Raw genomic sequence first — 26,650 nt, forward strand, 5'->3', positions numbered from 1 at the left:
TTTGTGCGTGACTTACCTTCTCTAGGTCGTGTGGGGTGGCCGCCAGCAGGGTCTGACCACTGCTGACCCAGTGGTGAGCGAGAAGGCCATACTGACCAAGTCCGATGTCCTCGAGCCAGTCGCAAACCTGCTCCGTGCTCCACTTAGAAAATGGCAACTTGAGATCTCTGGTAGAAAGACACACCACAGTTCAAAAGTTTTCAAATGAGATGATGGTTTTTGTAATGCTTGCACACAATAGGCACAGTCTGCCTCAAGTGAAACTTTCTCAATGTGTGTCGGAGCCATAAAATGCTCAATAGTTCCAACACTTGATCATTCCACCATCCCACTCTATTTATGGACATTATTTCCCCAAGCATGCATCCATGAAGCAACCCCTGAGTTTGGTGACCTTCAAACTGCCTGATAACAGTTACTTTCTGCTCCACTCAATGTTGTGCCTAATGTACATGCACCAGCTGCTTGCAAACAGAATCATTTATATATCCATCACTCCTTTCCAATTGCCCTAAATGACGTCCAAATAAGTTAATTGTTTGTGGAGGCCCAAACGTTTTGACCGTGAATGTGATTCAACCATTCATGAATGTGAAACTAAAGTTATCTTCTGCTGGTGAAACAGAGCAACGTTTTCACTTCATAGAAGTTAGATTCTATGCCACAACTTAGTTTAGCGTGTGTTCAGTTTAGATTTTGGTTGATTTTATTTGGTTGACTTTATTATAAAAAATACAAATGCACAGTGGCGCAGTTGGTAGCACTGTTGCCTTGCAGCAGGAAGGTCCTGGGTTCGATTCCCGGCCGGGGTCTTTCTGCATGGAGTTTGCATGTTCTCCCTGTGCATGCGTGGGTTCTCTCCGGGTACTCCAGCTTCCTCCCACAGTCCAAAAACCCAATTAACCCAAAAACGGTTGGGTTAATTGGTCTCTCTAAATTCTCCCTAGGTGTGAGTGTGTGTGTGCATGGTTGTTTGTCCTGTATGTCTCTGTGTTGCCCTGCGACAGACTGGCGACCTGTCCAGGGTGTACCTCGCCTCTCGCCCGGAACGTAGCTGGAGATAGGCACCAGCAACCCTCTCGACCCCATTAGGGATAAAGGGTGAACAGAAAATGGATGGAATGGATGGATAAAATAAATATGTTGTACCGTGCTTTCCCTGAACGGGCCAGTATCGGCCCAGCTGTAGCTCGGAAGCCTCCCCTCTTGAAGTCTCCCATCTCTGGATCATGAACCTGAACTGGGCTGCCCGACTGACTGCGACGAATTCTGGACACAAATGAAAATGATACATTTGTCCTTTTCTATGCCTACTTGTTATGTGTTCTGTACAGCTTTGCTACTTACCTTCCCCAGAATTTCTTAATGCCTCTGTGACTCTTCCTTTTCTCAGGTGAGACAGGTGACTGTTGTCCTGAGTCCACTCCAGAGGACAGTGGGGACTGATCTGACAGAATACACTCTTCCAGTTTCCCTGCATGGTCTGACAGGCATAAACAGCACAAGGTCACAATCAATGCAGTTTTATTTTATTTTTCTAGATTTGGTATGGGCCAAAAACTGTAAGCTTGGGTTGAAAGACAAGAGCAACCTGTAACAAAATTCAAGCTTGAATTAAAGTCCATTTTCTACTCTTTGAAAACTGGCACATTAAATACATAAACCCCCAAAACAACCTTGAGATGTCTAGCAGATGTGATTTCAGGGAATTGTGAACCAACAAAGTTGGAAAGAATCACAATGAGATGCAAAATGACCATGCAAACAGAAGTCAGCAACCACCAACAAAACATGATGGGAAACAATACCTGAAAAATAATCATAGTTGAAGAATGGAACTTCAAAGATGAACACAACAGCACAGATGTGCAAGAAGTTACAAAGTGCCAGAAATGATGCAATTGAACAAACTCAAAAACATAAACACAGCAAAAAAACCTGCTGGTTAAAAAAAAAAAAAAATCACCATGTTTTGTGCAGAAATAGTTTTCTGACCGTAAAAATAACTCCAAGCAGGACGTTTCGAGCACTTTTAGTTATTTCCCTGATGAGATGCAGTACCCACCAACATCATAGAGGTCATGTTTCCCTGGAGATCCTGAGACATTGGCGGTTAGTGCAGTGAGAAAAAAGCAGGAAGAACAAAGCAAAGGCCAGCATTAGTCACAACTACTTGATCTTCAAAAATAAATGCTGTTTACATTCTCCTTTTTTACAGTTAAGGACATGCAGATTTGTGAAGCTCTGGTTTTTAAATTTTTAAACTCAAGTTAAAGCTGTTACCTCCAGTGGTAAAAGTATCTGATGTTTCAGTTTCGCTTTTACGTCTAGATTTACTTCTTCACATTAATATCTTGCTCTGAACTACAGAGCAGACTGTAACAAAAAAAGGAAGTCAGTTCATGTCAAATTTGTTCACTTTGGTATCCTTTTTCAAGCTGATCTGCCCACATCCTTTAAGTCTGCACTCTTCGTCCTCTAGTAGCCCTTTGATTCGCCTCCTACTTTAAGTTCTGGCTCCATAACAACATAAACAGTGTGGTGGCCATGAGCTTATACGGCGAACTTAAAGTTTTAGCAAATGCTGATGTCAGAGAAGGAGCCAGGGTTTATCATCATCGGCCCTCTCGAGTCAGGAGGGAATCCTACTAATCCTAGCTTTAGAGCTGCTTGATCCTCAGTGAAAACCTTTTCCCGGCCTGACTCTGCTCACTTTGGAGGCTTTACTGTGACAGGGAAAATCCTGTTTTCTCCTGGAGCTAAGTGCTGTTTTTGTTTCCCTGACTTCAGTGCAGGGAACAACAGTGAGGACATACAGTACCTAAAGCTGGTGCGCTGGCACTCCTGCACCGAACTGTTGTCAGAACAAAAAGACCAATCCGTTAGCAAGATGACAGGAGAAGGGGAAAAAAAATGAAAAAGAGCACAAACACAAAGCAGTTGAAGCAGAGTAGGTCAAAAAGAGTTATTGGAAGATTATAATTAGGTTTTTATATAAAACAGTTGCTTAAAACAACCCAGCAAACATGAGTTATGAGGGCTCTGTGTGTTATGAAACCCTCTTTTCCTAACTATATATCCCGCATTAGCAAAGCCAGTTGGCACCCAATAAGTTTTAGCTTTCCCTCAAATGGGAAAAAATGTTAAAATTGCGCAAGCAAGACCTCTATGACTCATATGAGTTCCAATTTATAACCTGAGTTGACTTGAATCTGTGAAGTTGACAAGTGGCCATTACAAAACAGAAGGACCATTCCATCTGAGAACCCTTAGTCAACCCTTTTTGTCCATCGTCATAAAGTAATACTGTTTAGAACAAACAAAAAAGTCCCCCCTTGCATTATCCAGGATATTTATACCAAATAAACAATGTCATTTTGTCATGACACAAAAAAATAGCAGCAGTAATACACAATTTTTCCTCCCTTCCTGTCAATTTATTGACAGTAGGGTTATGGTACTTTTTAAAATTTGTATTAGAGACATGTAGGCCCATTAGCGTGGATTTATGTGGTCTGCCAGGGCTGTAGCTCTCCTTGTGGTAGACAGAAAGCATGACAATTTAATGAAATAAAATGTTTCACTTAATGATAGAGCATAGAACATGCTAGTCCACAGATTTGCCTGTTTTAAAAATAAGATTACCATAAATCCATTCATATCATCAGGTGAAAACATTCCATAAATACTCACCCAGGGTGTAGTCTCTGCTGTGGTTGTGGGCAGGGGAGAGCTGGACAGGAGATAAGTACTCTGTCTCTCTGCCTCTGGTGCTGTTTAGCTCGTCCTTGGGTTCTTTCTTTTTACTCAGTTTTCCTGGCAGAGTTTGGTACTTGCTCGGCTCCATTTGTGGACTCTGCCGAGTAGAAAACCATACAATTTAAAATTTTTAAGCCCTGGTTTGCGATAATTTTAAATCATTCACCATTATCTAACAACCATATACAGTATATACAGTATGTGTATATAATTTGTTGTGCCCATGATCCACAAAATGTGTGGCGTTTCTCCTTTTAAACAAAATCAATCCCCATGAACACAATTGCTATTTCAAGTATCTCCAGCTCTGATATTCTTTTAAAAAGCATGTTTTGTCCACTGAATTGTGTTTTGAGTCCATCTTTCTTAAGGTGAGATGACCTTCCACTCCATTGCATAACAACATGTCCTTTGGAGGTTGAATGTCTGACGATGCAAGAATCTGAGCAGGCATCAAAGTCAGTGGGGGGCTCTGAGGGAACCACTGGAGAAAGGCCAACAGACAGAAACAGCTCGGAGGCAGCGATGATGCCAAGCACTGCAGACAGCCTCTTCAGGTAGGTCTTAGCCCTTTTGTTTGTGTGTTCGTGTTTGTGAAAATGGTTTTTCTCCTGGATGTCATGCATAGAAAGCATTTGCTTCTTTCATTGAAGTAAAAAAATTATAATAAAATCAGGTTGCAGTTCATTAGAGATCAAAAGGCCAAAGTGCAGCTGAAGTGTCATGTCACAATGTTTTGGTGCAAGTTAAGTTTAGAATTGGGGACACACTTGGTTTATATAGGTTTTTTTCCTTTGCTATTATTAGTTGAAAATCAATTGTAGCCATATACTTATACATAAATAAAAAGAACAGATTTTATTTCTAAAAGGTGACATGGCATTGAGCTAAGTTCATACAATTATGTGCAACGGTTTGGTGGCACCCCTCATTTCTTTACATCCCATAAAAAAGCAGCGAAAGCCAAAAGAAAACTTCTATAAACTGTGGAGAATTATTTAGCTTTTCAAAAATCGGTGATCTATGAAGCTTGTAGTGCGAGGAGACATGTCGACATGCAGCGGATCAGTACCTCTGCCCCTACGCCTGATTCAGTTTCAGCTGGCTGGATCACTCCAGCCTGAAAGTCAGAGAAAGAGAGGAGGAACGAAAACATGCAAACACACAGAATTAGCAGGTTAGCAATCCCAGGGATTAAAAGAGTGTGGATCGAGTTAGGACCTCTTTACAAAAGATTAAGACTTCACAGTAAAAAAGAAAAATCAACAAGAATGTGGATGACCTTTATAGATACATAGACTGTCTTTCTAGTCTCTGTCAAGAATCTACTGCAATACTCAGTCAAACGATTTTGGGAAAGCATGAAACTCCACAGGGAGGTCCTGGTGGTCCCCTATCGGGATGGCAGCACATTGGCGTTTTGTTGCAGCATGGTGGGTTTATAGTAGCAGCTTATGTGGGACATGTAACCTGTTCAAAACAGTATGCATTGTTCATCAGGGAATTTTAAGCAGGACTGGTCACACTGGGCTTTACCTAAAACTCCTACTTCATTATAGAAATGCTGCAATGGCAGTAGTCTAAGTAAGTTGTTAAAATTCTTGCCACCATTGCTGCCAAATGCATTAAATCCAGCAGCTGCTGTTACTGTAGACAGAAGAAACTCAACAACAATCTACACTTTCAATGCCGTTAGAATTTCTTGCTTATACATGCACTTCTTTCACAGAGCAACATGCTCAGAAAATGCTGCTTATATAGTGCTGATAAGCTGGTGAAATTACTGGTGGTCTTCCACTGAAGTTGAAAAAAGGTTGGTGGTTTCTGCATCATTAGTTTCAACATTTCGACAGAAGAGCAAACTCCATCAGCTTCAGCCTTACTGTTTGTGTCTGTTGAAAACTGATGGTGGAGGCACTGAAACCTCCATGTATACAGGTATATAGTAAGGAAACATCAGAGTGATACGAACAAGCATTGTGGTAGATTGAAAGCAGTTGGGAAATCCCATCCATAAGTTGCCAAGATAACTATAAAGGGGCATAATTTATATATGTATAAATGCACAGAGGACATTTTCTAAAACTTTCACCATCCAGCTACATTTGGAGACCTTGGAAACTAGTCTTAACACAGTGTAAAGAGGCCCTTAGAAAGAGCTGAAGTAGTGTATTTCTAGGTGAGATATTAAAAAAGAATGATAGGAGCGAATATAGAGAGCTGCCTTTGGTTAATAGATTAGTTGCAGTTTTAAAAACTGATTAGTATCAGATAAGAGACCTTTTGAAAACATCCACTTTGCAACTCTTCGAGACTGCTGGAGAGTAATCTGCGTCGATGCCTAGAAAATAAATCAGGATATGTTTTAGGAAGCTTTTAAACTGTTGCAAGTCAAAGTGACAAACTGCAGCAGAGCTTACAATGATCCATTTAAGAAACTTGCATCACCAGTAGTCACCAACGACGTGTCTATAGAGTTCTGGAAACTGAAAGACATGGCAAATGGAGTTAATTACAGTAATAAAAATCTAGTTGGAGTGTTTCCTCTGAACATATAAAGCATTTTTACCTTGAATCAAGTTCTCTCTGAAAGGGAGATGAATACAGCATGAGTGGAGAAGATCCTCGTGATGACATCTGTGCAAAAATAATAACATTCATGATTTTAGACATCAAACTTCATACCCACTATGCAGACTTTCTTCATATTTTCCAGGTTATGAGCTTACCTCTGATCTGATGACATCAGAATGAGCTTTGTGTGTGATAGCTTTTAACTTCAAGCTGCCACTCAGCTCCTCTTCACTACTTCCTGTTGGTTAACATCAGGAGTTATTAATGTTACGTTGTGGGTTGTTTTTAACCAAAAACCCTACACAAACATGGCTTACCATGTGTAAGTGACATAATTTCCCTCATTTTTCTATATTGACCAAGCAGGATAGTCAGCTCCTCTATACGACGATCCTGTTATAACCAAATTCAAATAACATGGAGTTTGTTTTTTTTAATCAAAGAAATACAACCATGATTCCAACAGTATAAAAAGATTAATTCACCTTTTCATCATTTGAGGCCAACAAAGACTCCATCCCCACCTTCAGCCTCTGGTATTCTTGGTCTAACACAGTAAAAAGGAGACACTTTCAATGGGATCTTGGACAGCTCTCATGTAAGTTTGTTCACGCTGTCTGATGGGTGCCTGGAGCCGAGTTGGAGACAGATGTGACAGCCATGCTAATGCGAATAAACAAGCAAAGCAAACGCATGGTGACAGCACAAGTGGCCATACACCATCACCTGGAACAAACACTGCAGTTTGATGACAGAGTAAAGACGAATGAGGTCAACACAAAAACTAGCCTGTATTCACTGTCCATAAGCATCCTTTAAATTACTGACGCATATCTTAAAGAAAACTGAGAAAGTCAATTAAACAGTTTGGTTTGGACCTTTAACTACCACTAATTTAGAGCTTAGTTACATAAAATATCTGATAAATATCTATAGTTCCTCAACTGTGCCACACTGAAAGGGGTTTTAATAATTTCGGGTTTGTATCATTTTTGTTGGAACAACTGCTTCATTGCATTCCCGCTAATTTAAACTAAATCTGACATAAACAGATGCATTTTGAAGCTGGTAACTAGAATGGAACAAATTTCAGATTGACTAGCCTGGTGGAAATAAAAATATATACATTTTTACAGTCAGTGATCCCTAGGCACTAATAACTTTAAAAAATAAATCAAAATAGATTGAAATGTTTTCTTATACATTTGTGCCATGTTTCGTGCAATGTATTCTTATTATTTTTAAAACTTTCTCAAGCTGTCCCCCTGCCATTAAAATGTCAGTAAATTCTATGTTCATGAGATCCTGATATTAAAGAAAATGTTGGTAGAATCAGAGGAAAAGTGACAGAAGTAATATTCAAATGACTATATTGACTCGAGTTTTGTGTCTGAGAAGAAGTGCTGTGGAATATGATATCTGATTTTAAATGAGTTTTTTATTAATAAGATGATGACTGTAAGACAATGACTTCCCTCTTATTTAATTAGCTAGATATTAAACTTAACACAGTGCAAACAGTGGAAATTGTGCATTTCTGTTTTTTTATTTATTTTTTACCAACTTCATAGATTTAATTAAACCTTTTATAGCATAGATTACTTTTTACAGTGTGCTCATTTAAAAGGATGCAGGAAGTTTTTGTGCTTTTTAAATGTTTAGACACACAATTGTTTCTGGTCCGGTCTCAAATCAAACAGGTCTCCAGAGGCCAGATCAATAAATTATCAATTACTTCCATTTTTTTTCTCTCTAATTTTCTGAAATGTAAATCTTAATTGCAGAACGTTTGGTTAGAAACCAGATCCACGAGAACATCAAGCTCACCATGCCTTACATTTGCTAATCAGCTGCTTGATATACACCTCCTCTACAGCAGAGGGCAGCAGAGAGTGAAGAACAGGTAAAGTACTTGTCAGAGGAGAAAGGGACACGTTGGTTATGTGTTAAGAGTAATCAGAACTGACAGTCTTGCATTTCGCTGGCTGCCTCTCACATCAGCGTGGACTGATGTGAGTCTGTGATTGTGAGTCAGGTTGTCAGCCGTGCATACCTCTCTCTGCGTTGTTGTTGGCGGTGCCGCTTCTGGCCAGCAGCTGGGTCTGTAAGCACTCGATCTCTGTGTCTTTAGAGACCAAAAGCTGCTGCAGCTCTGAGATTTCTGCCTGTGAACAGAAGCAAAGTAGATAACTGTGAGCTGGTTTGGAGTTCTGGGTCACGAAATAACAAAATGGGTTTGAGGTGACCAGTGTAGCTGTAGTCTTGGCTGACCAGTAGCAGATATCTCAGTGAGCCAAGGAAATCTCCCATAAATTTGGCAAAAGCCATGTATATTACTGTTCAGCTTCCTATAAACTTTATTTTCAAATAGAGTTTTAAAGAAAATGTAAGCATGCTTTTGTGGCACTGAAATTGGTAACGTTGCCATGTAACATTAATAACCATCTGACAGATGTCTTATCTCTCACAGTCAGTAGTAAGACCAATGGGTGCCGATGCTCCCTCCCTAAAAACTCGGGGGCTTTTCATGGTGATTTTGAATGGAGAGAATGTGTGAACAGTGTATATACTTTTAAGTCTAGCCTCTAGGCTCAGCCATTCAAATAAATTCATGTTTTTTCATCTAAACCGTTCAGTTCTAGCTCTGGCTTCACAATTAAGTTAAAAGGTGAACATCCACCTGAATCGCAAATCTTTTGCACACAATAGGATTTTTTTTCTTCGCGGATTGACGGAATAATTCTGTTTTTGTCTCATTAAACTTCCATTTTCCACCAATTTTTAATTTTGTTTTCAACTTAATTATGTCATACTTGAGTTAGTCTGTCACACAAAATCCCAATAAAATATATTGAAGTTTGTTGTGGTAACATGACAAATTAAAATGTTTAACAAATATAAATATATGTTTGCATTGAATTGCATACGTGGTACAATAAATCACAAAACTGTAATGTAGCAGTAGTAGAGCCCAGGCTGAAGGTTATCTGAGGGCCCCATCTGGCTACTTCTTTGAAAACCTACTGTACATGACCTGAAATAGTTTGGAAGTGGGACCAAAAGCAATGAATTTTATACTTCTTGCTTCCACTGGGCGATGACCCCAATGGAAAGTCTACCAGCTAAATAAATAACAAATTTCACAATTAACAATTTCTTGCATCTGTGGAGCTAAACAAAATGAGAATCTAGATGTTATTTACATAAAACAAGTGCATTCCTGAACTAGTTGGTCAGCAACGATAAACAGTTTAACAGGAAGCGCTCATTGTTGAGCTGCAAAAAACAGGTTGATGCACAGACTTTTGTGGTTATTCTGGCGTGCTATGAATGTTAGCTTAATGCCTCTTAAAGCTGCTTTTCAAAAGAAGCATTGATGCTAAGGTAGGAATCTAGAATGAAGGAGGAAGCGGCCAAAATCACAGAATAATTCAAAGGGCCCACAGGTTCCACAGCTACTAGCTCATAGTTTATGTTATGTGCATGATGTTTCACTTTTATTTTGGTGTATCTAAAGGTGAATTAAATATAGTTTGAAAACAAGTAAAAGGATTCTACCAGAAAATGAAATTCAATGAAAGCCATTTGGAGCCAAAGCTGCTCCTTTACTAGATGTAACAGAAATGAAACCTCCAGGCAGACACAGCTGATGCATTCACAGTAGCATTATCTGGACACAATCCATGCAAACTTGCATATAAAAAAGTGAGGGCAGGAAAATTCATCTTCAGGAGTCTGCTTCTGGACATAATAGCACATAGACATGCTAACCTCAACTTTAATAAAACTAAAAGTAAATACATAATAGTATTGACAAACATTAAGTTACCACAAGGCGGAGGAACAACTGAGTTCATCGGTGAAAAGAAAGGCTGTAAACCCAAAATAGCACAATTTGGACGACACATGGCCGAGAGGAACACAGAGCAAAGAGGGACCGCATTGTTGGGGGCGACCTCAAAAAGAAGAGGCAGGCGGCACATTGAGATAAAAAAAAAAAAAACTCATAAAAGTGATGGAAGCGAAGAGCAGAAGGAAGAGGAGGCACCTGTGCGCTGCGCCAGCGCTCCTCCCAGTGCTGCTTCTCCAGCTGTGTGTGCTCCACAGTCAGCTTGAGGCTGGACAGCTGGGTCATGAGCGACTGGTAACACACATGGAGAGAGTAAGAGATGGAGAGCTAGAGAGGGGACGGCAGGAAGAGAGTAATCACGAGTGAGGGAGGGCAAAAAAGTGAAGAGAGCAAGCCACAGAGAGGAGTTAATTGAGGAGGAGAAGAGAGGACAGAGAGAGTGAAAGAAGGGGAAGGAGAGGAGGAAAGGAGCACTGTGAGCACAGAAAAGCAACAGCAGTTTGACCTTTAGATTAATCAGTAAGAAGCAATGTGTTAGAGATTTTTGTTGTAGTTTTTAACTTTGCTGCTCAGCAGGAAAAACATCCACAACTTATCTCAAGCGGCAAAATGGTTTTAAAAATATGGAATACATTCAAAAATTGGAACGCTCCAATTTGAAACAAATGTAGACCAGCAATAAATTTGCAAATAATTTAATTGCAAGCTGATACGGCTACAATGGCACATGCGGTGGTCCCACAAGTGAATCGACTTTCTTACAGATATTTATTAAGCATCTAAGAGAGTCAGTGCATACAGTGAGTTAGGGTGAAACATTACAAATAATTAGCAGTTTTATTAAGGTTCATTTTGCATTGGAATGTGGCCGGGCGGTTGATTAGAAGTTTCACATTTTCCACCTTAAAAGTTACAGAATTTCCAGACACAAATCTTCAGCCCTCTTAGTACATTTGAAGCCATTTTCAATGTTTTAGTCAATTTGATGTTTTTACAAAACTTCCAGGCTTTAAATGTGGAAGATGGATTTGGTTGGATAAATAGATCAGGATTAATTAATTCCAATTTTAAGCAGCTTTAATATCTGCATATCCAACATATTGAGCCACAACTTGAGGTGATAATCTGGCTTCATTTGAATCAGATGTGCTTCAAAAATGGGATTCCTCTCAAACTTCATCAAGCCTTGTTAATCTAGGATGTGACATCATACCACCGCTTTATGTCTTGTAGTACTCATAAATATGCCAGCTTTTTCTGAAGCAAATCATGTAAGGACCCATTACTAGTCTGCAAAATCAAACTATTTCTTCTGAACCAGAATATATAATCAATTAACTAAATGTGCATAAATTTATCTAAAATTTAAGTGGTAGCATGTTTTAGGATAATTTTGAAAAATCGACTATGTCAGATTAATTCTACTCAACTATGTTTTCTAATAACCATAAAGGAATGGTTATTAGTTGGCATTAATAGTAAAGTATGTAAAACATTGATTGTATCTTGTTTGCTGTGAAGGTTTTTCTGGTTAGCTATAGTCCAAAAATTTCCTTAAAAAAACATGTTTAACTGTTTACTATCAATATATTTTAAAAAATTACCTGGTTTAAAAAGTAATACTTAATCTTCAGATCTAATTAAACATTAAAGGAAAAGTGTATATATATATATATATATATATATATATATATATATGCAAATATATCCAATTTTGCACAACTGCACTGTGGCACACTTGCTGTACATATATTTACATATACATATCTGCATTTTTTTTAAATCTTTGCAAGGACTGCTCTTAAGTTGCTTTTTATATTAACAGCATTTTATATTTTACAATTTATAGCACTTTATATTTTATTTTTTATTTTATCTACAACTACTACTCAGTGGTAGTTGTTATTGTGTCTTGTCTCTATGCTGTAACTGCGAAGTAATTTCCCTGCTGGGATGAATAAAGTACTTCTATTCTATTCTATTCTATATATATATATAAAAGCACAATCTACCACATATGCTTATACTCTAGTTTATTAATGAAGACAAGAAACCTCTAGTCTCTGCTGTTTGTGTTTTTGGAAATGTCCCATCTCCTTCAACTACTCCTGCAGTTTACTTCAACCTATATTAGCCTCCTTTGTGATAAATGATAAAGATCTGATATAATGAAACAATATAAGCCCCACAGCTGATTTCCCTTCTGAATCATACTGGCTCTAACACAAAGAGGACATCTGTTTCTTCTTCTGCACATGTCTGTGGTAAAACACACCACATGTGACATGTGCATCCACGTGTGAGCAGAGCGAATCAACTCTGTGTACCTTGGTGGCCCTGAGTTTCCTCTCATACTGGCTCTTTTCTCCCTCCAGGTCCTGCACTTTGCTTGTCAGCTGCTTGACTTCTTGAAGCAAATCCTGCAGACAAACCAAACACATTACTATTTTTAGAAGGTCAAATGATAGATTTATCAACTTGTCCAAGTTTTTTTTTCTTTTTCCCCCAAGGTTTCAGAATGGGCAGTATGCATGCTAACATATGAATGGGACTGGAGTCATCAGGCTCATGTGCAGTTATAAAAAGGTTTCCAGGGCTGTACAGTGCTCTGGTTAATATGGGGAAACATGATCCTCCTGAAACAGACACCACAACGTGCAGTTATCAGCAGCCAGGGAAAGAATAAACCCAAAAAACACGACTGGAAGGCGTCCAAGTTGCACATCTGCCCGCTGACCATTATCACTGTATGAGGGAAACTTTATAAAGCCATAATTATCATTACATGACCCATCCACCTGGTCAGAGTAGGAGGAAGCAGACATAAACTTTGTTAGTAACCAGAGCAATAATCATCATGCAAACAAACAAACCACATCCGATCCAACAAAAACATAACACTGACCCAAAAACACTGATTTGAAGAGATTTATGAAAGAAAACTCATTTTAGGTGAAAATGTCTTGCAAATGTTTCAGTTATTTAAGGAGCAAAAGCAGAGGGAGATTGCTGAGGCTCTACAATCAGTCAGAGTTGCAGCAACCTTTACACTTATTGGCAGTCATGGTCAAAATGTGTAAAATGGGATAAAATTAATGCATCTTATTGTAGAAAACACATTCTCTCATCAAATAATATGAACAGTTAAAGATTTATTCAATTCAAAAAACTAACCTGACCTAAAAATAACTATATTTTGTCCACAAATCCTGTTTACAACAGTTAGTTACTCCCTGCTGTTAGCACACTGTACTAATTTGGCCCACTTTCAGTTTTCAGTCTGAGTCCACCAGATTTTTTATATATAATTTCTTGACAATTTGGGGGGAAAAAATCAAGATGTCAGCCTCTCTAACAATATCCCCAGGGCCTTCAGAAGAGAACCAGGCCCACAGCAACATATATTTCTTTTTCACATCTTGAACCGTGCCACCCACTGCCGTTTGTGGTGGTAGGCACTACAAATGCCTCAATTTTTGAAGCACTTATTGGACAGTAGCTCCTCAAATGAATGGAAACATTTGGAAAACTAATCGAAAGTTTTGATTTCTGGTAAAACCACAGCAGAGCGTCACCCCAACATCCTGAGGGCCACATACAGATGCTTCACTCCACACACACAACAAGAGAGGTTGTTAGTTTTGATTCTTTGGAAATTTCCAAATACCAGCAGAGGTTTGTGGACTAGTTAAGAGGGGAGAGGAGAAGAGAAGAAAAAATGGTGGAAGTATTGTAAGAGGAGTTCTTCCATCATCAGTTTCCATACATGCACAGTCTGTCTTTCTCCACTGTGTTTCAGGGAAGCAGAGCTCAGGTTTGACCCAGCATAAGGATCGGCGCTCTGAACTGGGTCGCCACTTGGGTCCCCCTGTCGGGCTTCCTTCTCCTCAAGTGCCTGTTTCTCCTGGATGCGAGTGCTGATCTCCTCCTGAAACTTGCACATCTGCTCCTGGAGCTCACTGATGAGATTTACCACACACTGGCAGGGAAGGAGGATAAATGAGAAGAGGCAAACGATGTCAAATGGAGAGATGTAAGGAAAGGGAAAGAGAAATACACTGAAGTTAGATACAACAATAGGAAGAAAAAAGAGAGAAGATGATCATTGGATGACTTGTTTCTTAATTTAGTCTGCAGATAGAAATATGTCTTCTAATGTCTTGAACTCCCCTGGCTGTGGATTGAAATGTAATTTTAAAGAACAGCAAGCATAATAAACAGAAAAAAGCCACACAAAACATCTATTTGACCGGGGGGTGAGTCCAAATTGTGGTTGTAACAATGAATAAGTCAGTCTTGGGTCAGACAGAGGCTGGGCACCTTTCCTCACCGTCTCACATTGCTGAAATAGTGTGACACATAGATACATGTTCAAATATGTAAAATGAACGCGCGCCAGGCTTTGTGCTCCACTTCCCCACAGGTGCCATGTGACGACTGACAGGAACGGAGGGGATGAGCTTGCTGATAGATTTCTCTGGGGTCAGTGGAAGGAGCAGAGTCCAGGTAAGTTTGGAGAGTCGAGGAAAAAAACATCTTATGGTTTAAATGGGAGATGCACACACTTAGCGAGTTGATAATTCACTGTTAAGTGGGCTGTGCTGTGCTAATTCACAGTCCTACTGTGCAAAAGTTATGACCTTCTTAATTTATCTTCTCTAAGGGAATAAGATCAAGTGACGGTAGAATGGGCTAAAAATCAGGAATAAGCACAACGCAAAACAAAATCATTTCAGGACTAAAACAATGTAATGTGATTAATAAACAACAAACTAAAAAATAAAAAGTCAACAATGACCTGACTTAAAGATGCATTTTCCTTCTGCTGATCATCCACTGTATGCAAAGCTTTAAGCTGTAAGGTGGGAATGACCTTTTGCATGCAAAAATATAGATTTCTGTCTCAGTATACTTTCATTTTTTAAAAAAATAAATTCAATGCAATTGTAACATGCTGCTCGTAAAGTGCCAAAATACCAAAATGAAAATTGGTTTAATTAGACACAAATCTAATTTATTTTAAAAAAACAACAACAAAAAAACTAGCTAAGTTGATAGTATTTTTTTTTATTTTTAATGTAACTTGACAATAAGTAAATATAACTGGGTTTTTTAACTGTATGAGTAGAAAATCAATTTCCATGTTTTGATTTTTTTAACAGTTATTTAACCCAGTGGTAGCATTTTTCTTTGTGGTTTGCTAAGTTGTTCTACATCACTTTTTGTAGGGAATATTAGAAATGAGTATTTTCAGGGATTAAAGGTTGCGCTAAATTAAATAAAGTTTACCACAGTGCGTGTGAGTAGTGTAAATTAAGGGAACATTTATCATATTAGAGTTAAGCTTGTAAGCCAGAAAGGTTCTAAAACCCATTTTGACTTAAGGATAATTTTTCCAACTTAAAAGTCAAAGGTAAGAAGGTTACAAAATAAAAATATAAATATTTTTCTGAAAATCATCATTGGGCTAAAAAAGAATAAAAAGGCAGCTAAACACCAAAGAAATACGTTGGAAAAACCTTTAGAAATCCTGTCTAACTATTACTGAAAACCACTTTAAAATATTACAAGTAAGACTGGTTGTGTGGAAGCAAAGTCTAAGTTATATATTAATCAATTTCCAGCTATTTTTAGTCTAAACAGAATGATAGTTATCTCCAAGACGAGCCTTTTTTTTGTCCCCATCTTCCAAAGTTTAGATCCACAAGAATGAGCAAGACTAGATGGGAAGATAGAAATAGAGAGCGATAAAAACAGTAGCAGTGAGGGAAACAAAAAAACACATATTCCTTGTTTTATACAAAATAACTTGATAAATGCTTGTTCAGAAAAACAGCCTCATCTCACAGTCACGTGAAATATTTTAGAAGCCTGTCGCATAACCTGAAAAATGCACCATCAAACTAAACGCGTCATTCCCAGGCGATCATCGGTTAGCTGCAACTTTTTTTCTGTGTCGTGCTGGTGTAGTTTCCTGAGGTGAAAGTGTTTTACCCCCAGGAATGCTCAGAATGGATGCCTGTCATTCCTCCTGACAGCTCACTGGAGCCTTGCAGCTGTTACAAAGTGCACATACAAACACACATCATTACTTTTACTATTCCAGCTCCGATCTCTCCAACAAAAGCTAAAGACCACAGCTTTGTAGAAGAATTGTTGGCTATGAGAGCCTTTCTCCACACAGTTCAATAAACAAAATATTTAAAAGGATACATTCTTCAGAGTGGTGCTTTGTGAAGTTGATACCAGCTGTCAGTATCTTACACCCTGTAGCAGTTAGTCCACATTGTTGTCTTAACTGTGTTTGGACACATCACAGTGTGTCCTATTTACAAGACAAGACTATTTACAAAACAACCCTCCACAGCTGAGGTCCAAGTATCTAAGTTGCCTCTTTAGTAGGGCAGTTCCTTTATGTATTATATACAGTATTTATGTATTAATGGTGAGAATCAAAATGGATCAAATAAAATTTTTTTGTTTTACTTAATGTGGGCAAGCTACTGACTGCTTGGAGCCTCTACACAAAACCCTACTTCAATCAATCAGAACCATCTACCAAGCAAAATAAATAAATGAGAATTAGTAATCTGAACCATGTTCATTCTTAGTAACGTACACATGCAAAACAGAGGTGGAGGTGCAATGTGTGACTGAACAACAGTCTGGTTGGTAACCTCACTCAAACACTCATCAGCTCTGCACTTCTCTCTGACAAACTCAAACAGTTGACTAATAATTCCACTCAAATTCTTGTATATGACATAGAAACCACAGCGAAGACCTGCAAGACCTGGCCTGAGAAGTGTTACATTAGAAGGATTAGCTCCCTTTCTGCTTGTGTTGATTCATGGTTGCAAACAGGAGGTTGATGATTAACATAGTTACTTATGATAATTAAATAATTCAAACTGCAAAAAATAAATAAATTTAAATAGCTCAGCTCAGCTTTTCATCTTCTTTTCTGAGAGAAACTAACATTATAAATGTCTCTAGTAGAGTCTTTTCACACCATGGATCACTTACAGAACGGTTTTAAGCAACAGGATTTGTATTGCAAATATCTTTCCTGGTAACGATACATGTCTTATAGGACAAGTTTGTTTTAACAGCACATCCTTTCCATTCTGGTTTTTTCTGTTTTTAATCATCATGTTACCTCCCACTTGATGCTTCCTCCTCCCTGTCTGCTACCACTGATGCTTATCACTTTCCATCCACATATTACTGGCCTCTGCACATCTAGAATGCTGCATCACGTTTAGTCAGTAGAAGCACAGCCCTTCTTAATGCGTAAATGTCAAGTCACAAGAGCATTCTTAGGATCTGCTGAGCAGCTTAGTGTCAAAAGAAACAAATTGAGCACAAAGAAAATAACTATCACAAAAAAAGACAGCTAAGCAGATAAGGCTGGAACACATTATTTGAGACCATAAAGGTCTTAATGGGATTGTTTTTACCTTCAGTGGAGCAGAAACTTGCTGCTAAGCTGAATAGAAACTCTGATTCAGAGACCCACTGCACGCAACCTTTCACTTTCTATAAATTACATCACCTCAACAGGTTTTAATCCAACTGCTGTAGCTCTTGGAATAGAATGCAGTTTTAAATTATCCGTTACATTTTCCTAACCTACTGTATTAAATCTTATAAAACCATAAATAGTGATGGCATGTCGTGTCCTCGGTTATTTTTCAGCTTAACTTTAGAATGATGTTAAAGCTTTCATTGCAAATTATATAACTGAGGGTTGTCCATTAGAAACAAATCAGATAACACAGGGAATTAAACTCCTTTTGCAGGGAGCATTTTAATCACGTTGCAATCTTGTGATATTTTGAAGGCCTGGAGGTGAAGTACGCTTTCTTTCTTTAAAAGATTTTTTAATGAGACTATTTTTGTACTTTGAACTTAATGGCTGTTGTGGAAACCACCTGATGTGTTCTGGCTTGTTTGAGAGATTCAGTGCTTAGATGTGTATCTCATCAAGGATTCCACTATTAACTGTGCCAGTGACTTTTTGTGGTGTTTGCAATGTTTTTGTTGCATTCATATTGCATATGCAATAGTTCCAAAACAAAAGAGCAGGTCTTTCATCACCTGATTACTATTGCACTTACTTTTGGCATAGACCTGAGGAAAAAACTTTATGGATGTGTGCTTTGTTGACTAGTTTTAGAAAGAAATTCAAACCAATAAGACAACAGCTGTGAGAATGAAAGTTTCAAGAGGTTCTTGTGAAACAAAAACCTGCTGCTTGTCTAACCTGTTACACTTGGCCAAAAGAATCAAACGGTAAACTTTTGGATTCTACACTATCTTCCAGATTTAATTACTGCTACTGGTGTTTTGCACAAAGTGAATGATGACCAAGACCGACATTGAAAGTCTTTAACTTCACCTCAAATCAAGAGCTGGTTAAACAAGGTTGTGCGTTCCAACCAAACACACATCAAAAGACTCTTGGGGTAGAGAAAGAATGGCACTTGATGAAAACCTCATCAATAATTTATGTACTACTTCAATTAACTGAATCTGTGCCAAGAAATCCAACCAATTGAAATTAACTTGCAAATTTTAATATAAAAGAGTGGTTAATTATCCAGAAGCTTGGTGTTTGGCTGAAAATGGCAATCATTAAAATGAAACTTTAGGGGGGAAAAAAGCCTTTTAGCCAAATACTAAAGTTAATGTATATTTATGATGCTATGGCATAGTTTGACCACTCTGAGAGTCAGATTAAAAACAAATTCAAATCTGTCCACCTGATTCTATTTTTATTTTATTTTAGAAAACTACTGTACAAAAATGACACTCTATGAAATTAACAATTTAAATAAATAACCAAACATTTTGCTTTTTAATATCTTATTTTGATTTTGTTAACATTAACACACCTTCCATAAGTCACACTTCTCTTTCCTGAGACCATCTGCCACCAGCCAACAGGTGAGTCATAACAAAGAAGATATTAAGGCCACTTATTTCCCTGCATACATTACATACAGTTAATTAACAGTTGCTTCTAGTAATCAGCTTTTTTAGGACTTCTCTGGAGACTCAGAAGACAAATAAATAAGTGACATACATAATATATGAAGCATGTCTGAAGGTCCCAAAAAGCAAAACTACACTACATGTATCTGTAATATTAGTAATGAAGTATAAATTTAAAGGTAGAAATAAACTAATACAAACAATACCTTAGAAAAAGTTTAGGAAAACTAGGATTTATAGACCAAATTTAGTCCAACTTACTTAAGTTCTTTCAACCATAGAAACTTTATGTAAGCAACACCCAGATTATTTTTGACAGTGATTATAAAGCCTGAAAAAAAAACATTAAATCCCACAAAAATATCAAAGAATAAGCTGCAATACATGCTTAAATATTGTTGAAGGTTTGTCTGTTGATAAATAGGATTTAGACATGACTTACTGTGCAACACAAAGCATAACAACCTGTTTTTCCATTCAAATCAAAAAGGAAAGTTACATACGCTGTGCTTAAAAAGCCCATCTCTTTGTGTAAAGCCTCTAAAAATTGTCATAAGTCAAGTTATTCACAGAATAAAAATGGCCTTTTTGCTATCTTTGAGTGAAGTTGGTGAGACATTCCATACCTCAGCTTTGTTGTTCTTTGCATTTGCAGCATCCTGAGGGTTTGTGTTCGTTCGTGTTTCCTCCATGGTGACCAGCTTCAGCTTCAGGTAGGACACTTCATCCATTAGATCCAGCTTCTGGGTCTCCAGAGAAGTCCTGCTCCTCAGCTCCTGAAAAACAAACAAACAATGAATGTACTCTGTAGATCCGATTGCACACATGGAAGAAAAAATAAACACTTATCTTGCTTTTAAAAACCCAGTAGCAGAAAATGTTTTACATTTGTCGCTTATGCAAGGATTCCACTCAGCACAATCTTCTTCCCATACTACGAGAAGTCTGGCTGGGGGATAAAGACCCCACAAAGCTAAATATACATGCTCTCATGCACACACAGGCTTGCTGCATACTATTAATAACGCTGTCCTTCATTGGCAGAGAGGAAAAGAAAGCATGTCTGAAAAAGAGGCAGATAAGAGATGTAGTTTCCCATGAGCATGATAAAGTTTTAGTTTTTTATGACTCATGTAAGCTTTCAATTCCTCATTCAAACTACTTCCAATTCCCCTTATGTGTCTACAAAATTCAAACTTTAGTTGTTAATGTCATCAACTTGATTAAAATACTTTTGGGAGAAATTGGAAAGGAAATTAACTAGTGAATTTATTTTTCATCTCAGGATTAATCCTAGAATATGATCTTTCTTAAGACATACATTTTTTTTCTGAAGCTGTCATCTTGGGTATCGTGTCGACCGACTTGCTTACAGTTTAAAATGTTCATTTATTTATTTATCTCGCACACCATTTCCAATTCAATTTGGTAATAATTTGTAGAATTTTCTATTCCATTTAACAAAATGTTAAGGGGACCATTTACAGAATGATCAGCACAGGTGGAATGTAGGTTTAACTTCTTACCCAAAGACACTTTAACATGATGGAAATCAAACCTTTTTAACAATATAAACAATATAGACTTCTTATTCATGGTAATACTAAGATACATACAGTAAATGGTCAATTGATTTTTGTCAGCAAGATTTCTGGTCAAACTAGAATCTAATTCAAAGTGAGACATTTTAACTAACCAAGAAAAGAGGCAGTTTTTTTCCCTTCTCATAACAACATTACAAATTCAACATTTAGATGGGCAACTAAGATTTACTTTTTTCTCTGGAAAACAAAACACTAATGTGTATGTGTATCATAGGTCCTTTTATAGAAAGTAGCATTTCGTCCTGAAAGAATGGAGATCAGAGTAGAGGAACAAGGCGCACTCCTCCAAATCGTGCCTGAGTTTTGCTGTGCTGGTTGCTTGGAGACCAAAGGAAGTAACGAGGTTTTTAGGCTGCAGCTAGAATACAGGCGGGCATACACAAGCCTGGCATTACATTCATCAGTGAGAAACAGGAAAAGCAAGAAAAGAAGTTGCAGCTAGAAGACGTAATGGGGTTCATGGTGATATTGTCAGCATTGGGAAACTTTAGCTCCTTTTAGCTGCTACACCAGGGTTTGTGTTGAGGTGTAAAAGGCTTTTAGGACCCATTCAACTGGATAAAAATGTCAGTGGCATTAAGAAAGCGTATGCTTTGCAATTGGAAATATAACAATATATATATAAATATAACAATTTCTCTATATAATTGTATGGTATCATTTTAATCGATTATTTACCCATCATTCTATTCTTTTTTGTGTTTAATGTACAAAAGTCATGTTAAAAAGTATGAAAGTCAACACTCTGACCACAAGTTCCACCCAAAGTGGACATAGTAAACAAGTTGTGTCAACACCACAGCCACACAGTCAGACAGTTAAAAGCCCATAATCACTCCAGCTCTGAAAATCTGCTTAGTTATGGCAGCTGACTGTCAGTTTGCAATCTCACACCAGCGTCACATTACAGACGGATAAGCTGCAATATTTAGAGGTAATTTATCAGACGTCTGTGGTGGTCTGCCACAGCTCAGCTGCTTGACATTTGCTTTTACTAAATTGTAAGAAGCAACACGTGCCAAATTATCCTGTCCTTAATATGCATTGCTCCTATACTCCTAATTATAGATCACTTTAAAAAAGCTTTGATCATCTCCAAATTGGGGTAAAATAAATAACACACAGAACTGTCTAAATCTGGACTCCAAAGAGGTTATTTCTATAGAAACTCAACTGGTTTAAATCAAGAGGAACTTAAAGTAGAGTTTACTTTAAAATTGTTAAGGAAAAATATATACTGTACATATTTACAATCGCTTTGTTTTATTTTTAAATCTTTAAGTTTTACCAATTTATCTGAAGGTTTTACATACTCCAAAACAAAAACTGCTTTAAATTTTTACATTTAAAATGCATTAATTGAATTAACATTCTCACTGTGGCAGCAAAAACACAAAAAAACAAAAACAAAAGCAAAAAGTGACAGCAATGACATTTTAATTTTAACTTAATGGTAGATAAGATATTACTATTCACATCCCAGAGTCATTTACTTCATGTTGTAAATACATTAACATCTAAATGTATAATTTATGAAGACTTTTCTTTTCATGTTAAGCGCTTGAGGATCAGGTAAAATACTCTTCATATGCCTTCTGAAAGCTCTGAATGAATTTCTTCTAACCCCCCCCCAGTTGTGACCTTTTATGAAAGAATGAAAAAAATTAAAAAACAAATAAAAATTTATTCCAAAGGTATACTTCAAATTAGGATTTAGTGAATGGTTAAGGTCAGTAAGATGTACCCAATGAACCGTTGGGACTTTAATGATGACCTTGTTTGGAGACATATTATTTATTGATTCATCTGGGTGTGTGCAGATCTTGCTTCCTGTCCACATCATTTCATTACAATACTGCTAAAGAATGTACAAAGGACTGAGTTTCAATTGGGAAATGTCATATGACAAAGTGTGGGAGGATGACATCAGGGATAATGATGAGTACATTTCACTGTGCCGACTGTATAACCATTTCATGTTAATTTAGTTATTTTTATGAACACAAACCTGAAATAGCTAAAGGAAAGACTGGACATGGAGTCATACCGACTCTGTAAATGCTTTTAATAGCATCCTAAAACATATTATGATTGCATAGTTTAATATGTTGACACAAGCTAAACCTACTGCTTTTAAGCACCTAAACATGGTCATTTGTTGGTTTGCAATTTAACACAAAAACTGATGTCAACAGGTTTAGGGCTCTAATAATGGGACATTTGCCAGTTTAACTAACTAGTCACTATCTAAACTAGCTAATAAATAGTATTTACACTAGTGAATACTGTAGCAATAAATCTTTACTGACACAAATGCATCTGATGAAAAACTGCATATTTTTTTAGGTCAAATTAAAAAAAAGACTTAAATTTAAAGAATAAATCAAAATCGTAAACTTTGAAAAAACATTACATTTTTCAATATCATTCATTATATTACTTTAAGAGAAATCGTTTTGCAGGTCAAAGCTTTACAAAAGTTCCTGGTTAGAAATCAGCTACAAAACTATGATTGGTGCATTTTTATGTAGAAAATTGAGTTTCATACTAGTGCATGCAAATGCAAGCACACAAATAGTGAACTACAAGAGGAAACTGAGGTCTGAAGATAATACTGAACAATTAGTCAAAGTGCTTGGCAAAGGTAAAGGGAGCAGCACTCGATTTTCTGTTTTTCAGGAACTGTCTTTATGTATCAGATTTGAGAATCATATTTTGTTACCGATTACATAGCTCAACAAATTAAGGAAATAAAGTTTTCAGGAACTATAGGTCAAATTCAGTGTTTAAAGATATTGGCTTACCTCTACAAACAGTGTTTACTTATCAGTGATGGAAATATTTGGATTTATCTGCAGTACATCACAGCCTAGCATAATCCTTGTTGCACTGAAAACTTATTTTAGCTTGCACACTGACAGAAGCAGTCCAGCAGAGAGAGCAGACATATCATCACATTTTAAATCCTTCAAATCTGACTTCAACAAATACACAAAGAGGATTTAAGAACCTGGAGAAGACAAAACAAAATACCACACGAGATGCAGACCACCTTTATCAGTCCCCACACCTAGATCTCTCTTTACCAAACATCTCGTATCCCTTTGTGTGTTTGTTCAGCGGTTAAAATAAGTACAGCAGCTGCATATCAGTGCTGCTAGAGCCTCAAATCATGACTGACTGCAGAAAAGATTTACTGCTGCAGCAATGTTAGTAATTGGCTGTCTATTTGAGATACTGTATTTTGCATTTCTACATAAAGCCAGAAAATATTAATTAAAGCTAGCAGGACGATAGAAAGAAGCATAACACCCCTAATAAGGCTATTTATTTTGGAGCTGGGGACTTTTCACACTCAATGTGGGCAACAAGGAGGACAAAGAGCCCATTGAGAAGTTTAAACAGAAGGCTGATTCTGTGGCAGTCAGGGTTGGGGTCCTTTTGTGTCCCGGCTGGCAGAACTCATGAGTTTGCTTCACTGCTGACGTCGAGAAAAACAACTGGAAAAAATCCTGGCTTGATCCATTGTCAAACTGGCTCAGAGGTGGTTTTAGTCACCTTGACCACAGAAAATGTAAAAAACACATGAGGGCAGACGATCCAATCCATGCTGTGTTTAAATGAGACGTCAGAAGAGGCAAGCGTTTCAAAAAGCCTGAAAATAATATGTACATCTTAATTTTCTAACATCTGGATGAAAATGTATTCAAAAAAGTCCAGACTGAAGCTAAAATTATTTTGGTCCACTGGACTGTAATTACTATCTGTTGAGCTAGCTGCCAACATCAGCATGTTCTCACAAATGTGCAACATGCTGACAGAAGGAAAAATGTCTGTTGTTGAGCAATTTAGTTTGGCAATTCGCTGTTTAGCACAAAACTTCAGTGATCACATCAGCTTTCATTATTAATCCTCCAGCAACCTTAAATGTGTACAAATTATTATAGCATTCACAATTGTATATATACTTTTATCATGATATCCAAATGCTGCTGCTTGTGTTTTAATTAAGTGCAGATGGGAAAATCAATATAGTACTAAAATGATTGTTCAGTATTTGTAGGTTTAGGAGTACTTAACTTACATGAGCTTCATTACAAATTAATTTGCTTCACTTGTTCAGTTGTAAAAATGAAACTAATTAGTTATACAGGCTTATTTCACACAGAACAATGCATTTCAAGCATTTACTTGAATTACTAGATAAAAGCTGGTGAAAGTCTAAAATGTTTTTTTAATGTAGAAATTTAGAATGATGGATGGAAGATAGGATATAAGGGTATAAATATAATGTGCAGTATATACTGTTGATATTTTCCCTGGGCATGAAAACATGCAATTTATCATATTAGAAGAACTAATAGTCTACTTTAGGCTAAATATCTTATTTTGCATTCCAAACATCTAAATTTAGGCATAATATATGTGATACATTCAAGTTAATCTCAACTTAATTTAAATCTGTTTGACAGCAAAAAAAAAAAAAAGAAGATAGAATTGTATATAAACTGAGGTATTAATGGGTTAGGTGTGTCATATATATAATGTTTGATTGACTGGCTGATTGATAACAATACTAAACAATGCAATTTTAATATTACCAACCATGCTAGCATTACAAGAAAGACAAGTTACCTTCATTTTTAGTTTGCTTTAGGTCAGACAAATGTTGTCTCATTCACTCCAGGAAACTGTTGAGCTTTGACTTGTTTAACCTACTTGGTTTAACGAAACTTACATCAGCTTGGAGGATAGGAGTCAAAGGAGGTAAAGACAAACTAGAATAAGCAATAAAACAAACTGCCACTCCTTTATTTATTAATTTTCTCCCTGAGCTGAAATCTTCAGCACCAACGTTTAGCCATTCAGTTCGTCAGCTGCCATAGACGAGATATCAGGTTTTAATTAACACCAGTATGACTGTTATGTTTGTAATCTAGCTTTAATTATTTTTCCTTCATAGTGAAGTTTATCTATGAAAGCTTGACCCAAGGTTTCTGAAAGCTTCAGTAACTTCAAATTAAAGACATTTTAAAATATTTTAAAATAATTAAGACATGTATGAGCTTAAAGAAAATTCTATGTTACATATAACTATTTTTAAATAATTTACTAACGTATGAAGCAAATTAACTAGTATAGCAAGTAATGCTAATTATTGATGGTACATAACCTTATTGCTAAATATTGCAACTGGTATCAAAAGTAAATTATCCGCCTCTCATCTTGTCCATCACACTTTTTGGGATGTTCGAAACGTGGATCAGTTGAGAACAGCTATTGCGATGATGTTCTGAAAAACCACAAATATTCAATACAAAGTGTAAATTAATCAGATTTGGAACTTGTTGCATTCTGAAGTTTTTTTCTATATCAACATCACACATATGGATATTGCCACAACATATTTAGAAACTAAAAAGAAAGTCATAGACTTCAGCTGCAAGATTCGGTTAGTGGAGCTAAATCTAGATTGTTGGCGCTGGCATTCTGTTGATTACGACAGATCTGTACTTGCAGCTGTGGCATGTTTTAGATATCAGTACTGGAGGCGTGCGTAGCTGTAAACGTAGGACATCTAAAAGGCCATAAAAGAAGGTGCCTTAACCACAAACATTCAGGTTGAAGCTGCGCAAGATGGATGTGATTGTGATCTCCAGCTGGCTGGCAAGGTATGCAGGTAAACATAGTGCCGTTGAGTTATGTGCCGCCCAAATACTGATACTATCAGTAGTTCTGCTCCATGGTTAACTTTTTTTTGACTTAAAATTTCAAACAAACATAGTTTACTCTTTTTTGTTGGATTAAAAATAATAAACATACCAGCAATCACAAAAGTTAAACATAAGGTGACTGACTAACATGA

The 26,650-nt window shown here is 37.1% G+C and overlaps 1 protein-coding gene across 12 annotated transcripts in view; it reads right to left on the bottom strand.

Annotated features, from left to right (window-relative positions):
• Positions 1 to 26,650, bottom strand: part of ppfibp2b (PPFIA binding protein 2b) — a 74,274-nt gene that overhangs the window by 11,232 nt on the left and 36,392 nt on the right. For 6 of the 12 annotated variants that reach the window (XM_028026225.1, XM_028026203.1, XM_028026264.1 and 3 more), the window contains 18 exons: positions 19,807 to 19,956; positions 13,950 to 14,162; positions 12,511 to 12,603; positions 8,387 to 8,498; positions 8,171 to 8,203; positions 6,819 to 6,880; positions 6,651 to 6,726; positions 6,489 to 6,571; positions 6,329 to 6,396; positions 6,180 to 6,245; positions 6,040 to 6,100; positions 4,832 to 4,879; positions 3,694 to 3,856; positions 2,822 to 2,854; positions 2,066 to 2,098; positions 1,348 to 1,483; positions 1,150 to 1,269; positions 17 to 167 (listed from right to left, as the gene is read on the bottom strand). In XM_028026225.1, the coding sequence (XP_027882026.1) occupies positions 17 to 167; positions 1,150 to 1,269; positions 1,348 to 1,483; positions 2,066 to 2,098; positions 2,822 to 2,854; positions 3,694 to 3,856; positions 4,832 to 4,879; positions 6,040 to 6,100; positions 6,180 to 6,245; positions 6,329 to 6,396; positions 6,489 to 6,571; positions 6,651 to 6,726; positions 6,819 to 6,880; positions 8,171 to 8,203; positions 8,387 to 8,498; positions 12,511 to 12,603; positions 13,950 to 14,162; positions 19,807 to 19,956 (1,701 nt within the window). The remainder of the gene's footprint in view (positions 1 to 16; positions 168 to 1,149; positions 1,270 to 1,347; positions 1,484 to 2,065; positions 2,099 to 2,821; positions 2,855 to 3,693; positions 3,857 to 4,831; positions 4,880 to 6,039; positions 6,101 to 6,179; positions 6,246 to 6,328; positions 6,397 to 6,488; positions 6,572 to 6,650; positions 6,727 to 6,818; positions 6,881 to 8,170; positions 8,204 to 8,386; positions 8,499 to 12,510; positions 12,604 to 13,949; positions 14,163 to 19,806; positions 19,957 to 26,650) is intronic. The other 6 variants (XM_028026212.1, XM_028026291.1, XM_028026257.1 and 3 more) reach the window with 5 other exon arrangements.

This window comes from Xiphophorus couchianus, chromosome 2 (assembly GCF_001444195.1).
Source record: "Xiphophorus couchianus chromosome 2, X_couchianus-1.0, whole genome shotgun sequence".
NCBI classification, from domain to species: Eukaryota; Metazoa; Chordata; class Actinopteri; order Cyprinodontiformes; family Poeciliidae; genus Xiphophorus; species Xiphophorus couchianus.